This window comes from Populus trichocarpa, chromosome 5 (genome assembly GCF_000002775.5).
Source record: "Populus trichocarpa isolate Nisqually-1 chromosome 5, P.trichocarpa_v4.1, whole genome shotgun sequence".
In the NCBI taxonomy this organism is placed as follows: domain Eukaryota; kingdom Viridiplantae; phylum Streptophyta; class Magnoliopsida; order Malpighiales; family Salicaceae; genus Populus; species Populus trichocarpa.
In genome coordinates this window covers 5,265,823-5,281,116 of record NC_037289.2, presented here as the reverse complement: position 1 = coordinate 5,281,116, position 15,294 = coordinate 5,265,823, and the positions used below count along the sequence as shown (strand labels likewise).

The 15,294-nt window shown below is 33.3% G+C and overlaps 2 protein-coding genes across 5 annotated transcripts; one reads left to right on the top strand and one right to left on the bottom strand.

Annotated features, from left to right (window-relative positions):
* Positions 1-596: 596 nt before the first annotated feature.
* Positions 597-4,499, bottom strand: LOC7471520 (nudix hydrolase 2). The gene is made up of 9 exons (XM_052453399.1): positions 4,151-4,499; positions 3,824-4,040; positions 3,652-3,717; positions 3,378-3,515; positions 2,967-3,044; positions 2,841-2,891; positions 2,695-2,729; positions 1,850-1,958; positions 597-1,059 (listed from the first exon to the last, which is right to left on the bottom strand). The coding sequence occupies exons 1-9, from the start codon at positions 4,165-4,167 to the stop codon at positions 874-876; spliced, it is 897 nt and encodes a 298-aa protein (XP_052309359.1). The 5' UTR covers positions 4,168-4,499; the 3' UTR covers positions 597-873.
* Positions 4,500-9,117: 4,618 nt separating this feature from the next.
* LOC7471519 (uncharacterized) lies at positions 9,118-15,294 on the top strand. 4 transcript variants are annotated; one of them, XR_008059202.1, is made up of 6 exons: positions 9,118-10,230; positions 10,352-10,405; positions 10,533-10,717; positions 11,000-11,090; positions 13,770-13,850; positions 14,764-15,294. XR_008059202.1 is itself a non-coding variant. In XM_024601311.2 (5 exons), the coding sequence occupies exons 1-4, from the start codon at positions 9,504-9,506 to the stop codon at positions 11,087-11,089; spliced, it is 1,056 nt and encodes a 351-aa protein (XP_024457079.2). In that variant the 5' UTR covers positions 9,118-9,503; the 3' UTR covers position 11,090; positions 13,770-14,083. The 4 variants fall into 4 exon arrangements, 3 of the variants coding, with proteins under 3 accessions (XP_024457079.2, XP_024457077.2, XP_024457076.2); XM_024601311.2 differs by lacking the exon at positions 14,764-15,294 and having other exon boundaries at positions 13,770-14,083; XM_024601309.2 differs by lacking the exons at positions 13,770-13,850; positions 14,764-15,294 and adding an exon at positions 11,465-11,662 and having other exon boundaries at positions 9,119-10,230.

The window sequence follows — 15,294 nt, the reverse complement described above, 5'->3', positions numbered from 1 at the left end:
ATTTATGTTTAATTATAATATCAGAAAATTTATGTTTAATCTTAATAAAGCAGTCTCCACTTGTTCCTTGAAACAAATATTATTTCTTTTTTTCTAAAAAATATTATTCCTCTTTTTTTTTTCTAAAAAATAATGTTTGTATCTCAACTTTCTATCTCAATCTTTAATTATAATTAATATTGATTATAATCAACAAAGTTGTTATTATTTATCATTACATATAATTCTTAAATTATTTTATTGAATCCACATATAAACTTTTTAATTTACAATAAAAAATTTCTTAATTTTCCATCAAACATTCTCTCATTTCTCGGACTGAAACACAGAAAATAAAATTTGGTTTTTGAAACATGAATCTCCAGAACATTAGGGAACAAATAATAGAAAATCTAAGTTTTTTGGGATCGAACAAAAGTTTCCCACACAAAAATCTCAATGAGGAATGTGTTTTTGTTCTTTGTCAAATATGATCCGTGTTCATTTATTTTCTATTTTCAACCCCAATTAAGTTCTGATTTCACACAATCGAAACCAATGCATTTTGAATATCCTAAAAATCTAAGCACATTGAAGATGATGCAAGTTGAAAGAAATACAAAAAAAACAATAATATTATAATTTTCGAGGTTGAAATTGCAAAAATTAAAAGTTCAATGAACAAAAAAATAAAAGCACATTGTTCATATGAACAGTTGAAGGCAAAGAGCAATGAGTCTGCATGAACTGTGTTTGGTGTTTAAGTGAAAGACCCATATGCTCTATTTATTTCTTTAATCTAATAAACACGACCAAGCCCTGTGAGAATATTTTAGCTCATATACTAACTAATTAATTTCTCAAGCACGACTACATATTCTACGAAGAATGCTATCACGGTTTGAAATCTTGCCCATTGAAGTACAAATAGGGCTGTTTGCCAGATGATGTTAGTGTATGCACTGCTGAAAATCCACCATAGTTACTCTGTGACTTAGTTAAGCATATCTTGGCAACATATTCGAATGGCTTGTGTTCCCGGTTGTAAGTTTGGTTCACATACTCATCGATTGGAATCCACTGACAAAAAAAAAAAAACAAAACAAAACAAAACAAAAGGAAAAAGAAAATGATTGTTATTAGTATAATCATTAGAGATCTCTATGGATTCACATTTTAGATTTTTCTCCCATTGATTCATAATAGATTTATCATTGAATGAACTGCATTGTTGATATTGACCCAAAAAAAGAAATTGTATAGCTAGTCCGTGAACAACATGCCATCACAATGTAAAAGTTGGATAGGTTCGAGCTATAGTCATTAGGCCCTCCTAACCTAAAAAGACCTACTTGTTTCAAAGGATCAAAACAGCCAATTATCAAGAGGATTCCTTGTCGGTTCTTGTAAAATATTTCATTTAGACAAGGGATTCTAAATACATCATAAGTTACCTTTTTGTGATTTGTTTTCTCTATTATTATGCTAGTGCTTCACTGATTTTTGCATTCATGGATCTGACATGATTCCATGTATGGCCAAATCACAACAATGTAATACTGAAAATTCCTCATACTCGTATTGTGTTGGTTTTTGTCTCTACAAGGGTGCATTCAACTCCTAACTATAAGGGCCCAAAACCTGAGTTAAAATGCTGACGCAAAATCAAGTATCCAAAGCATTTCATTCTCAAATGTCAACCCTCAAGATGGAACACATTAGTAGCCTTTTTAAGTAAGATAATGCGATTGTAACTTCAATGACTGTTTTAATTTTTTGAAGAGAATATTTATCCTGTTTAATAGTTGACATGCACTACAATGTCCAGTTCAAGTACAAGAAAATACACTGTCAAAAAGATGAGTAGTACCTGGGCTGCCTTAATCTCTGAATCTTGTTTTGTGATGTCAAAGGAGAGTGGTTGTAACATGCAAACAAAAAATAAATCTGATTTTCCAAGGAATTGCTGGTGGGTTTGGCTGTGCATAAAAACAAAAAGGAGAAATCAATTAACAGGAACAAGCGTATGTAAATTGTACAAAGACTTGAAACATTTCATCTTTAATGTTGGTATCTTTCACAATTAAAGATGGACGACTCTGGTTTTAGTTTGCAAATAATAGAAAACCGACATCCACTCGCCTTATACTGAGCATGGAGGATCCCCATACTCAAAACTGATGTTGCAGCAATCACTGATAGAAATCATTGGTTGATGTCACCTACAAGATCGAAGGATCTTTTCTTATTCAGACTGGGTTATGCAACATGAGTATATCTACCCTAACGCCTCCGAAATAGACTATTTAATGGAAGCTCACTACTGGGGGTGGGCAGGGGAGCCTGGCTGGCTAAGAGTAAATAGGAGCACATTACACATCCCAAACAGGGTTTCTTCAGCTGGTTTGCTATCAAATAGGCGATAGATTGAGCCTACAAGAATTATCTGATCCTACCTGTCTACTCTGTAATCAAGCATACGAAACTAGAGATTACATTCACTTTTCATGCCCAAGCCAACTAAACAGGTTTGCTAAGATAAATTATGTGTTCATTAAAGCCTTAATATAGCACATCATGTCTTGTCATTTTAAATTGAAATTCTTATCTCATGTTTTTCTGTTCCCCTTTTTCTTGGAGTGGAAACATTTGAGTGATAACTTAAAAAGAAAGGAATGGAAAATTGAAGTGATTAATGAGAAGAGATCTTCTTACTTGAATGCTAAAATTTCCATAAATTCTGTGTCAATCTGAACCATTATAAAGCCAAAGATGTTAATGTTAGAAAGATGTGTAGACTTCAGAGGATGCAAAATACAACAGTATTTAATTTTGTTTGAAACCTGTGGAATTTAACTTACTCCTGTCTCTTCTTTTACTTCTCGAATTGCAGCCGCACAAATATCCTCACCCTGCGGATGCAAAATTTCACCATGTGCACACCATGAAAAAGCATTAACATATAACCACCATCATATAATGCTTACCTGATTAACAACGCCTGTAGGAAACTTCCATGCATCTTTACCTTTGAAGTATCCATGTTTCTCCTTAACTACCAGCACCTTCCACGTAGAATAATTTGACCTCAACATGAGACTTGAATAATGATGACAACCAGCCAACAAAGTTTCTAACTGAATTACAGTTTTAGCATTTTATTGAATTTCTTTATATTTGCTAACCATATCATGCGTTAAATAACTATTTTGTAGCGAGAACCTGATTTGAAGATCAAACCTGATTTGAAGATCAGAAATCACATTTGCAGCCCACCATTGACGGAACAAGAAGTGTGAACTAAGAGAAAATTGAATTTTCCTTACTCGATGGCCCACCACCACCTTAAGTTCAGAGAAAAGCATAAATATATGAATGCTACAGTCGAGAAGAAGTACCTCTCTCTTATTGTTCATAACAAAGGCACCAATGCCAACTATATGTGAAGCATTTGCAGGAAGAGTATCAGGACTGTCAGGAATCCAATAGACCAGCATCAAGTAATTTGATTCAGCATGGTGGTACCTAAAACCCTCCTGCACAATTAATTACAAAAACACTCTATCATGCCCAGGAACGCAATAGAGACATTGAATCAATTATAATTGTTTCCAGTTGGAAACATTAAGTGTACGAATTTCAGAGGCATGCCACTTTGCATTTATGATTCACCTTAACTGTAGGTTCAACAAGGTTAGCTTGTTGAATAGGCAATTTGATCCAAACACCCTTCTTCCCCTTAAGAAAAAATGAAAACAAGTTAAACATGATGCAGTTAACACGTAAGATCTTTTTAGTAACTAGCCATGATCTTTTCGAAAAGGAGGTTCTCAGTTTTATTTACCTGTTGCCTCCATTGGGATATCGAAGCTCTAAGCAAAGGAACATAGATGTGAAAGTCCATGGGTTCCTTCATATCTACCACAACTCCTCCATATTTATCATTAACTGCATTAAGTAGCCCAATCTGTTGAACTTTATCTGTAGGTAGTGCTGTCTGTCCCTTCAATACACTGGTTGGGGGAGACGACATATTTCTTCTTGAGATTGGGAGTCTATAACTGGACCATAAAAATTAAAAAAAAAAATCAAGAATCACTTGTCCAGTTATGCTATGCACTTTCGAAACCCAACTAAGAGCATGCCGGCACAAGGTCAAGTAAGGATTTACAACTGAGTTAAGTCCATGAAAACCTTGAAATCGCTCTATCTTGCTATGAGAGGTGAAATCTGTCATGAATCCTATGTGAGTATGGCTATTGAATATGCAAAATCTCTGGCGAGTTCTTCCTTATTGTTTCGTGTAATCATGCAAAAAGAGATTGTATTTGTCACAAAGCAGACCCAAAACTCGATCTAACCTAGATGAATAGTACGATTGGCTTGAAGAGGTCCTTGAATAGATTGAAGATTTGACTAATCTTGATGTTTCTAATAATAATAATACAAGTCCATTTCTCCAGAAAAAAATACAGAAACAAGGAAGACTAGAAGCCTCTTAGTACGCTCAAAGTCAACTATAACGGCAACAATAACTAAATAAAAATACACTACTGACCAGTCAGAACCCTTCACCAATTATACCTCGCCGGTCTGCTCTAGCCCTTGAACAACTTGCAGAATCGATGAGATTTCATCGAAAAAGGATTTAGGGCATACACAGGGATGTTATAAATGAAAAGCCAAAAAATATTAAAAAAATATTAACTTAGTTTCCCTGTTTACATGAATGATAAATAAAATATTAAAATATTATTCATACTTATTCTGGTTTTTTTCTTTGATTTTTGTTTTAAAAAATATGTTTTTTCAGTTTATTTTTATAAAATTATTCTTATTTTATTATCCGAGCGAGGTTATTAGAGTTGTTTTTTTTGTTTTTTAATTGTTTTTTTTATTTTTTAATATTAAATTAATTGAGAATTATTTTTTATTTATACTATTCAAAAAATTATATTATTAATTTATCTCTTCGTATTTTTTTTTTTTTCATAGATGCTCTTGAGATCTGTTCTGGAGTGTGTTAAAGGTTTGACCAAACACATTAATTAATTAAGTTTCCACTACCTAAAACTAACCCTCTACTTGATCAGTGTTAAAGCAGTGGAGTTTTTAGATTGTAAAGCTGTGAAAACTATAGTTTAGGATCCTCAAAATCGTTAATTCTCGTAATTCAAATCAAATTATAACCACCGAAACGGTAATTAGAATGGAAAATACCAAGTAGAAACCAGAGCTGCAAACGTCGATTCAGTACAGAAAAGTGGAAAGTAAGTTCCTGGCAAGATGAAAAAAGGCAAAGCATAGATCTGCTGCATTCATAGCTGTAAGTTCCTGGCAAGATGAAAAGAAGCAAAGCATAGATCTGCATTCATAGCTGTGCATAGATCTGCATTCATAGCTGTAAGTTCCTGGCAAGATGAAAAAAAGCATAGATCTGCATTCATAGCATTACGGCTTAGATGTTAATTTTGTGTCTGAAACTTAAATAAAAGGTGCTGCAAGTGCAATCGCAGCTTGCTCTTGAGTGATTCTGTGTGCTCATTATGTGTTGCTTGCAGCTATTATAATTTATATAACTCCTCCTCATCTTCTTTGATTGTTTCCCATGAACTCTCGCTCACGGCACGTCTCTAGTCTCCATGACCACTCGTTTCCAGGTAATCGTGATCATTCAACTACAAACGAATTAGGGATCCTTGTCCATAAATGTTAACAAAGATCACGAGAACTCTTTCACAATCCATCAAGGTAATATTTTCATGCACACATAACCATGGTAGATAAGTATTTCTCTCCCCCCAGCTTCTCCTTAGTTGAGTCTTTCGAACGCTTTATTTAAAAAATTCGAGGGAATATGTACAAACTTTAATTAAAAAAATAATTAATTTATTATTGTTAGGGCAATGTGACCCAAGTTAAAAAAAAAAATTTGTCATCCTTTGGGCCATGTAACCCAAATACCAATAACTTTTTATTATCATTTATGATTTTTTTAGAAATATGATTACGATTGTTTTTCAAAATATTTTTTATGTTGAAACGTATCAAAATAATTTTTTTATTTTTCAAAAATTATTTTTGAAATTAGCGCATCAAAACAATTCAAAACACAAAAAAAATATTAATTTTTAACAAAAAAAAAAATAATTTAAATTTTTAAAAAACACGGGTATACGTTCCCAAATGTTCACAACAACAACAACACACACGTAGTTGTCTTGGTCTCGACCTAAATGATTACACCCAATAAAATTCCATTCTCAACACATTTTTTTTAGTCTCGAGGAGTTAGAATACATTGTCGTACACCTTCCATAATACTTTTATGATTAACTGATATATTCTCTTTGCAAGTACATACTTTTATGTACACCACCATTTTTTTAGTCATTGATAACCATGCAATACACTCTATGCAATGCATGCATCTCTTTCTTGAACAATAACTATTTTCTTCAATGTATAACTGATATTTATTAATTTCTCATTAATAATAGTATCAAACATTACAATTAATAATAGTTACTAATATTTTCACTAATTAATTTGATAATATCTTCGATGTTACTGGAGATGAGTTAGCATGATTAAAATTTATAAATATCCTGGGTTATAAGTAAACGAAAAAGACATAACATTGTTTTTTTAACAACTAATTCTACATCTATTTTTTTTCTCTTCGTACAGCTATTAATTTAAGCATTTATAATTAGCTTGTTTTCAAGCAAGCCTCCACCACTTTATCAAGCTCAACAATCAAGCCTAATTTATGTATGGTCATGTAAAATGCAAAGGGCCTAATTTATGTGTTTACTTTTTTTACAGCTTCATCAGTTATCTTCTTCAATTGTTTCGCATAGACTCTCTTGCGTGTACACATTTTCACTTGTTGGTTGAGGCATATTTATGGCCTTTTTTATTTTATCCTTTCAAGTGCATATATATATATATATATATATATATATATATATATATATATAGTTTAACGTGGGTGTCTGGGTCAGCTTGCGTGCACCTCGACTAATCCCACGGGCCCTGAAGTTAACGACCATATAAGCCTCCAGTGGCCATCATATGAGCAACCACAGGGCTCGAATCTGAGACTATAGAGGGAGCAAACCTCTTGATCCCAAGTTCTTATTACTGGACCACCACCTAGATGGTTCAAGTGCATATATATTCATAAGCGAAAACATGGAGTCATGGGCCATTTCTCATCAATCATTTAAATCATAAAAGCTCGTTTAATTGCTACCAACCCATTATTCACTAATGGGTCTAGTTGAGTGCACGGGATCAATTGTTAGATATAACAAGTATAGATCTAATTAAACTAGTGTAATTGTTAACTCTGGTTCTATTTTAATATCAACGAGAAAGGATTATTTTCGAGAGACTCCATATATAAATACAAGTGTATTTTTTTATATATAAATACAAAAATATTTACTCTTATATATAGACATAGAATGATTCAGATTCAGCATTTTATTCAATATATTAAAAGAAACATGAAAATTATATTTTAACGAGGCGAATTCCCTTAAAAAAAGGACAAAACGATCAATTTAACATACAAACCCTAACTTGCCTTGCCATATGATTGAAGGTTCTCTCTAAAATGATTGATTCTTAATAAGAAAACACATTGCAAACTCGTGAACGTGTGGGAAGAGAGAAAGCAACAATGGTGGGTTTCAAAATTAATTAGGCCGGGCTTTTATTTAATTCCTTTTCGTTTTTCTCTGTTTTTTTTTTCTGCTGTAGATAGCATCTGCAATCTATAGCTAGTAGTCAAGCAATCAAAGGTTAACATTGGTAGCTAGTACTTAATTAGTAGTATAATTAGCGGGATGAAGGTGTCAAATTACCATTACAAAGACTGATCAATTAACTGTTTCTGTGAAGTTGAGGTGCTAATTTTAGACTCCTTCTGCGAGACAAGTTAATTTTTAGGCTAATTCCTCGTACATGGATTCGAAACAGCAAGCCTCTCAGCAAACAAAATTGATGATGCTTAATCCGGTCGGCAAGTGATCAATGTATCCCTCGAGTTAATAATCAAAATTCGATTCTAACGTAATTAATTTCTTGTAAAACTATGACATTTTTTCTTTTTGCTTCGTTTTAGACGATATTTACTTTATTAATCTACTAACGTAATTAATTTCTTGTAAGTGTTAAAACGTTGACAGGTTTAGAGAAGAATTTTAGAGTGTTTCATTACTAATTACCAATATTTATTTTATAGAAGAGAGAGAAATATCGAGGGAGGAGAGAGAAACAAAAGAGATAAAATAAAAGGATTTTTTTGAGTCTAAATGAAGGTATTATTGTTTAATGTGGTGGGTATGAATGTAATTTTCTTTCCCATCATTTATTTCTTTTTAAAATGGACATATGAAGTAAATATTGATAATTATTTTTGTACCATTATATTTTTTTTCTAGATTTAAATATAAAACTTGTTTGCTGAGCACTTGATATTTCTAAACAAAGTAATAAAAATTGACTCTGAAGATAAGTAAGTTAATTTGAATTAATCATGTTAATCTAAAATAATATTATTTTAATATTTTATTTAAAAAATAAATAAAATGATATATATATATATATTAGAGGTGATTATTTTTGGTTTGGTTCGATTTTTATATAAAAAAAATCAAATCGAAATTTTTTTTAAAAAAAACCGAAACCGGATCAAACCGGTTTGGCTCGGTTTTTTCCAGTTTTGGTTCGGTTCGGTTCGGTTTTTTCAGTTTTTTGCTTATAAAACCGAAAGCTAACCGAACCGGCCTGTTTTTTCAAAATTTTAATCGATTTAATTGATTTTTTTTTCAGTTCGGTTTTTTCAATTTTTTTTTCCTGGTTTTTTCAATTTAATCGGTATTTTTACTCACCCCTAATATATATATATATATATATATATATATATATATATATCAAAATCTATTCTCTTCTAGATTTGAACCGGTTAAATTTCACTTGCGACGACATAAAACCCAAACTTAACTAGTCTCCATGTTAAGAGGTTGATGGCAGGTATAACACTATCCCGCTCTAGAGCCCAAGTAATTCAAAACCCAACCAACATGGTTCCCGCCAAAACCGGATCACTACTTACGCCGTCAACTTTTCGTTACCCAAAATTTGCAGATGTTATTTGCCGCGCACATTTTCATTCTTTAATATTTCAAAATTTCACAGATTTTAAGGCTTCGTGCCATTACCATCAATCTTTCCACAATATATGTCCAGATTCAGCATCTTACGAAACAAAGTGTTTTCTTTTTTAGTTGCGTAATGCATTATTTTTACTGGTTACTTTAACGTTGTCTGCGTAGATCTCTGTTGACGAATTCAAAAGTTTTGCTCTTTAGGTCTTGTGGATTAGTGGGTTCGCTGCAAATTTCGTTGATTTTTAGCTAATCGGGGAAGTGGGTTTTTCGTTTTTGTGAATTTGGAAGTTGATTTCGTTACTGGTTCTTTTTCACCTGTTTCTTGTTTCTGTTGGACTAACCATGAGTGGAGATAATTTCACTTCCAAACCGCGTGCCGCTTTGGGGGATGTGACCAATTTGCCGGCAAAAGGGGTGTTTTCATTGATTTCGGGTGATTTGGGGCTTAAATCTAGAGATGGGTATGGTAAGAACGTGGATAATGGGGATTCAGGTTCTGCAAAACAAGTTTGTTTAGGAGTTGAAGATTTGGTGAAAGAGAAATGTGGTGGTATTGAGAAAGGTTGCAATTCGTTGACTACTAGCTGTGAGATTAATGTTTTAGAGGAGAATGTAGCTGGTGTGTCTGTTGTCGCAGATAGGCCTAGTGATACTAAGGAAACGTCTAATTTGATAGATGGCTGTATTGATCTTGTTAAGAGTGGCGGTGCAGGTACACACAGTATTGGGGAAATTAGTTGTGCATCTAGTGGTTCAGTGCATACGAGCTCTGGGCCGTGCACAAAAGATAGTGATGACGAAGGGAAATTCACCTCCAATGTTATGCTGATCAATCCAGTTGGTGAAGCGTTAGTTGGTGGTGCTTCTGCAAATGATGACAATGATTCTGGAATTGGTAGGTTAGCTAGAGAAAGACGTGGGCCTGTTGGGTGGTCGAGGTTGCCCACTTCACAGGGTTTGAAATCGTTTGAGTCGGAAAAGTGCACAACTCTCAAGGGTGATGTTTGTGCCAATCTGAATGCAGGTGCTGACATGCTCAAAGCTTGCTCCTGTTCTTTTTGCTTGAAAGGTAACTGTAAGCCCTGCTTTCTTTGTAATTTCCATTATAACTATTGATTACCGAAATTTAGTGCTCACATATGCATGTATGTATCTAAAGAGAGCCTTTCACTTTGCAATTTGTCAAGCAGCTGCTTGTATTTGGTCGGACCTATATTACCAGGACATTAAAGGCCGACAATCTGGTATGTGTGTCTAGAGCAAATTAATTATTGCTAGAACTGCATTTACGTTTTTCTAAATTGCTATGTTTTGTCAATGTGATGCACCTGTTTTCGGCTGTTGACTTCATGTGTTTCTTTTTCCTCTCAGCATTGAGGAAGAGTCAGAAAGAAGCGGGAATCTTGGTTAATAAATATGCTAGGGGAAAGCAGGCAGACATTCATAGCCAAGTAAACTCTAACAAATCTCTGAAATTAGTATCTGACCTCACTGATCTGTGGAGGTCCCACTTTCGACACATGGAGGATATGTTTGCTAATGAAAGCAGCCAACTTGTGAGTGTAGATTTTCTTGCTTTGTTAGATAACGTTTCTCATTGTGGAAAATTTGGATCCTTTCCCTGGTTTGTCAGAAGGATTCCTGATTCCTATTGCTGGAATCACGATCTATTGTGTCTTTCCTTGAAATCATTTATATTGTGTTTACCTGAATTTTGATTTTTTGGTTGGGGTTACTCCGTAAGAGTTTCAAATCAAGGCCCCTGATGACTTATTTTGATCACTCTCTTATTATCATGAACTGTGAATTTTGACTTAAATCCCAAATTTTCCTTGCAGCAAGCTGGATACGTGACACTGAAAGATTTGAGGGACAGCTGCAAGATGGATCTAGAGATGGTCACTGGGATGCCTTCGGACACACTTTAGGGTACTTCTGATGCATCTGATGTTTGTAGGATTGTCTTGTCATTCTAATTCTTGTTATTTCTGCATACAGTATGTGTAATGTACACATGCACTTCTGTGTGATCTTGGATTGTCTAGCAAAGTTCTCCTATGTTTTACTATTGTTATTAAAAAAGTATTTTACATCTGCACCATTTATAAGATTTGTTGTTGCAGTTGCTTTTACATGAGGAAAAACTTCTGTGATAGAGGATAAAATTTCCGCTTTTCATATACCTCTTTCTAGGGTGGCTGATTATATTGGTGTTCTCAATGTCTTTATCTGGTTTGCTTATTGCTGATTGGATGGATTTCTTTTATAACACTTATGGCTTGTGATTTTCACCCTTTTGTCAGGTTCCAGACCATACGAAACCTGTTTTTCTTTTACTGCTCGTACTTAAAGAGATTAGCCTTCTGACCTTAGACCAAGTCCCTGGACAACTAATGAAAGCATAAATAAACGATTCCCCAGGCCTATTCGCAGTGTATGGTTTGCCGGATAATATTGGTTGGATTGGATTAGATATGAATATATAAATAATTGTTTTTTCATGTGTTTAGTGTGTTTTAGATTGATGGGATAATTTATTTTATTTTGTATTGCTAGATATTAGATGAGACTCGATTGATTTAAAGTTGAGATTATTTTAAATTTAAGAAAAAATAAGGAATGATTGATCCGACATGACTAGGTAAAAAATTCAAGTTAATTTGCAACCCAGTTAACCTGAGATATAACACGAGTTAAAAATCTATTGACATTTTTTTATATATATTTTTTGGTTAAAATAAAGTTGTTTTGAATTTTTTTTTTTAATTTGGGTTAATCTGGGTTGACCCTTTCAAGCAGTGACTTAGACTTTATCCTAAGTTGATCTTGAAGTTGAGTTTTAAAATTATGATAATAAATATTTTTATTTTTATGTTGCTTTGGGTCAATCTGGGTTAATCATCTCGATCCATGGCCTGGGCCTTACTCCAGGTTGACCCTTTAGTTAGGTTTTAAGACTATAATAATAATTTTTATTATTATGATGAATCGGGTCAATGGTTAACTTGATATGTGACTCGAGTCTAGTTTTGGGTCGATCCTCGAGTAGAGTTTTAAAACTATAATAATAATTATTTTTATTTTTATGTTAACCTGGGTCATTGGTCAACTCAACCTATGACTTGGGTCGATTCTCGAATTAAATTTTAAAACTATAATAATAATTATTTTTATTTTTATATTCATCTAAATTAATGATCAACTTGACTCCAAAGCTGAACCCAAAATGATTAGCCTTCAAGTCCAATTTATGATTTTTAGAATAGATGAACGATCGAGGAAGGAGATTGTTATTCGCCCAGGGTCCCAGGCTTCTTCTATAAAAAGAAAACGATAAAGCTTTTTATAGAGTAGCTTGAGTGTTTTAATGAAATGTTGTTTGATGATATCTTGCTCCTGAAATTATTTTAGTTTATGTAAAGTAGATTAAAATGGTTTTGCTTATACGTGGGATTCTTAGTGGTTTAGGTTTAGGTTTAGGTGTATAATTGAGCCTATCCTTTGCTTTTATGGTGGGTTCTGGTATAGTTAATTACAAAATAAATAATGACCTTTTCCTTTCCTTTCTTTTTGCAAATCTCTTGACTGTACAGTACCCTAGCAGGATTATCTAGAGAGGCCCTAGTTTTTTAACCCGTTACTGATGGAGAGATCATGGTCGGTTATTGACATCATTCAGAGGGTAAGGGATGTTTTCTTATAGTGAGAATTGTTTAAATAGATGAGGCTGGAATTTACCTGTTTCCAGTGCTTTGCATGTCAGCTATATTTGATTTTTACGTGAAACCAATGAGCAATAGTGACCTTGGAGCTGTTGCACCATGGATTGCCATAATATTGATATATTGTCAGCTTATCACTTAGCCCGTGTGAGCTATTATTTCAAGTTCTAAATTAGCTGACCTTAATTTCTTAATGGTTCTTGACATCTTCGATTGGATAGCTGTTGTGAGACAGAAGAGAATGCTGATTTTCTACTAGGCTAGAGTAGGTTATGGAAACGAGTTGAAAGATTGATTGCCATGACATAAAACTATAAAGATGGAATTTTTTGGGGGGAACTCTACTCTTGGAGATGCTTTCTGCTCGCATAAAGGGTGAGAAACTGATTCCTCCTATCAATTAGTGTTTTTGGAAGTAATTTTAGTTAATAGTAATGAGCAAGAATACTATTAGGTGCAAGTTGTGTACGAGGGGCAAAGTTCAAATTTTAATGGTCAGTGATAAATTTTGCAGCAGAGGCATGCTAATGCTAGACAGACAAATGTAAGGATACCTAGGAAAGAGAGGAGAGCATTGCAGAAACAGCTAGATAAGAGGAATCATTGCGGCATTGCCTTAGTTTTATATCAGAAGGCAATAACCATATTGTCACAAAAGACTGGACTCGGTTTATAGTTTTGTATTTGTCCTAGTAATTGCCTTAGTTTTTTTGTGGCCTGGGGAACTGACCTGGTAATTGTTTTGAGTTTGGTTTCCTTGGGTTGGTGTCGGTCAATTGATCAGTTTTGTTGTTCTGTGGTTTTCTTCATTTTAGAGATGGTTCTTACTTCTTACTATGCTGTTACAGATTCATTTGGTTTAATTTTTGGCAAAATGATATCGCAGTTTCCAAGCTTTGTTACATTGATGCTGTATGGGAGCATGTGGCTAATAATCAAAGTATACGAGGCTGAATTGACTGCCAAGGTTCGTGCTTCTTTCTTATGATAATCAACTGTGAGCTGCCATGAACGCAGCCAAGGCAATGAATTCTATTCTATTGACCAACAATGATTGCTGTTTATTTTAAAGATCCAAAAGAATGGATGTATGTTGATTCTTAGTTGAATCTCATGAATGGAAAGACCAGCGGTTGAGTGAAAGCTATACTATTATGTTTATTCAACTCGTCTCATTGTAAACTGAATAATTATTTTTTTATCACAAAAGAATCGATGTGTAGGTATTACTAACGTTTTTTTTTTATATTATGTAAAAAATATATTTATGAATCAAGAAGAAATCGATGCTTACATATAATAAAATATAGTTAATATAATATGTATTAATAGAAACATATAAGATTTCAAGATAATTTTTAAAAAGAATGAAATAATATTGTAATTGCTATAGTGAAATATCGTTTCCTTGATCTTTCTATAATAATTTTTTTATAAGAAAAAATGTAAGAAAAAAAAACAAATTATAAAGAAATAAAGATAAGAACAAAAGGAAAGATGAAATAGGGTAAGTGTAGCGTGATAAATATTTAAAGTGTAAAAAATAAAAAAATAAATTTTTTTTCCAAAAAGAAATTAAAGAAAAAACTAAAAAAATTACAAAAAATAAAGAAAAGAAAACAATTTATGATAAATAGACATAATATAGAATGATAAAAATATTAAATATAGAGAAAAAAAATATAAGAAAAACTAAAAATTACAATTTTATAGCCAAAAAAAAATTTAATAAAATTTACAATTATGCTATTTCTTCGTGATAACACCAATTCCTAGATGTGTACTGAGAGAAGCTGCTTTGACTTTTTTTTTTCCCTCATATTTTAATTCCCACTATAAAGATTGGTCAACTACCCATGTTTAAGTTCCAATAATTGCAGCTACCCTCCTCCACCCTTGGTGGCAGGTGGGGGAGATGTTGTGCCCAACCTCAAGGCAAAGGGTTCTGGACCCAGTGGAGAGAGATTCTGCTACGTGAAAACAACTATCATTCAAATCTCATATGTGCATCGATCTGGGTGTGCCACGTCTCAGCCAGCTTATTTCCTTATGATTATCTGGACAATCCTTCTGATCAAGGATTATCTTGGACAATTATTTGTGATGCATCGAGGTTGACATTTGTGATAGTCAACTGGTGGCCTGAGATTGTCTGACATTTGTGATAATCAAGGCTTTTTAAGTTTGGGTGCTTGTTATCGGCGGTGATCTCTGAACCACCATTAGAGGGTTTTGCAATTCTGTAGCTCAGCACTTGTATTTTCGTTTAGGTTTATGTGCTGTCCATAAGCAATTTCGTGATTTTTAAGTCAAGCTAGTGTGATGGCTTTGAGGTGTTAATTCACTTGGTCAAGTTACATCTTGATTCTCAACTTTGAAATGTTATGATTTAGTCCCTGGCATTGAAAGTA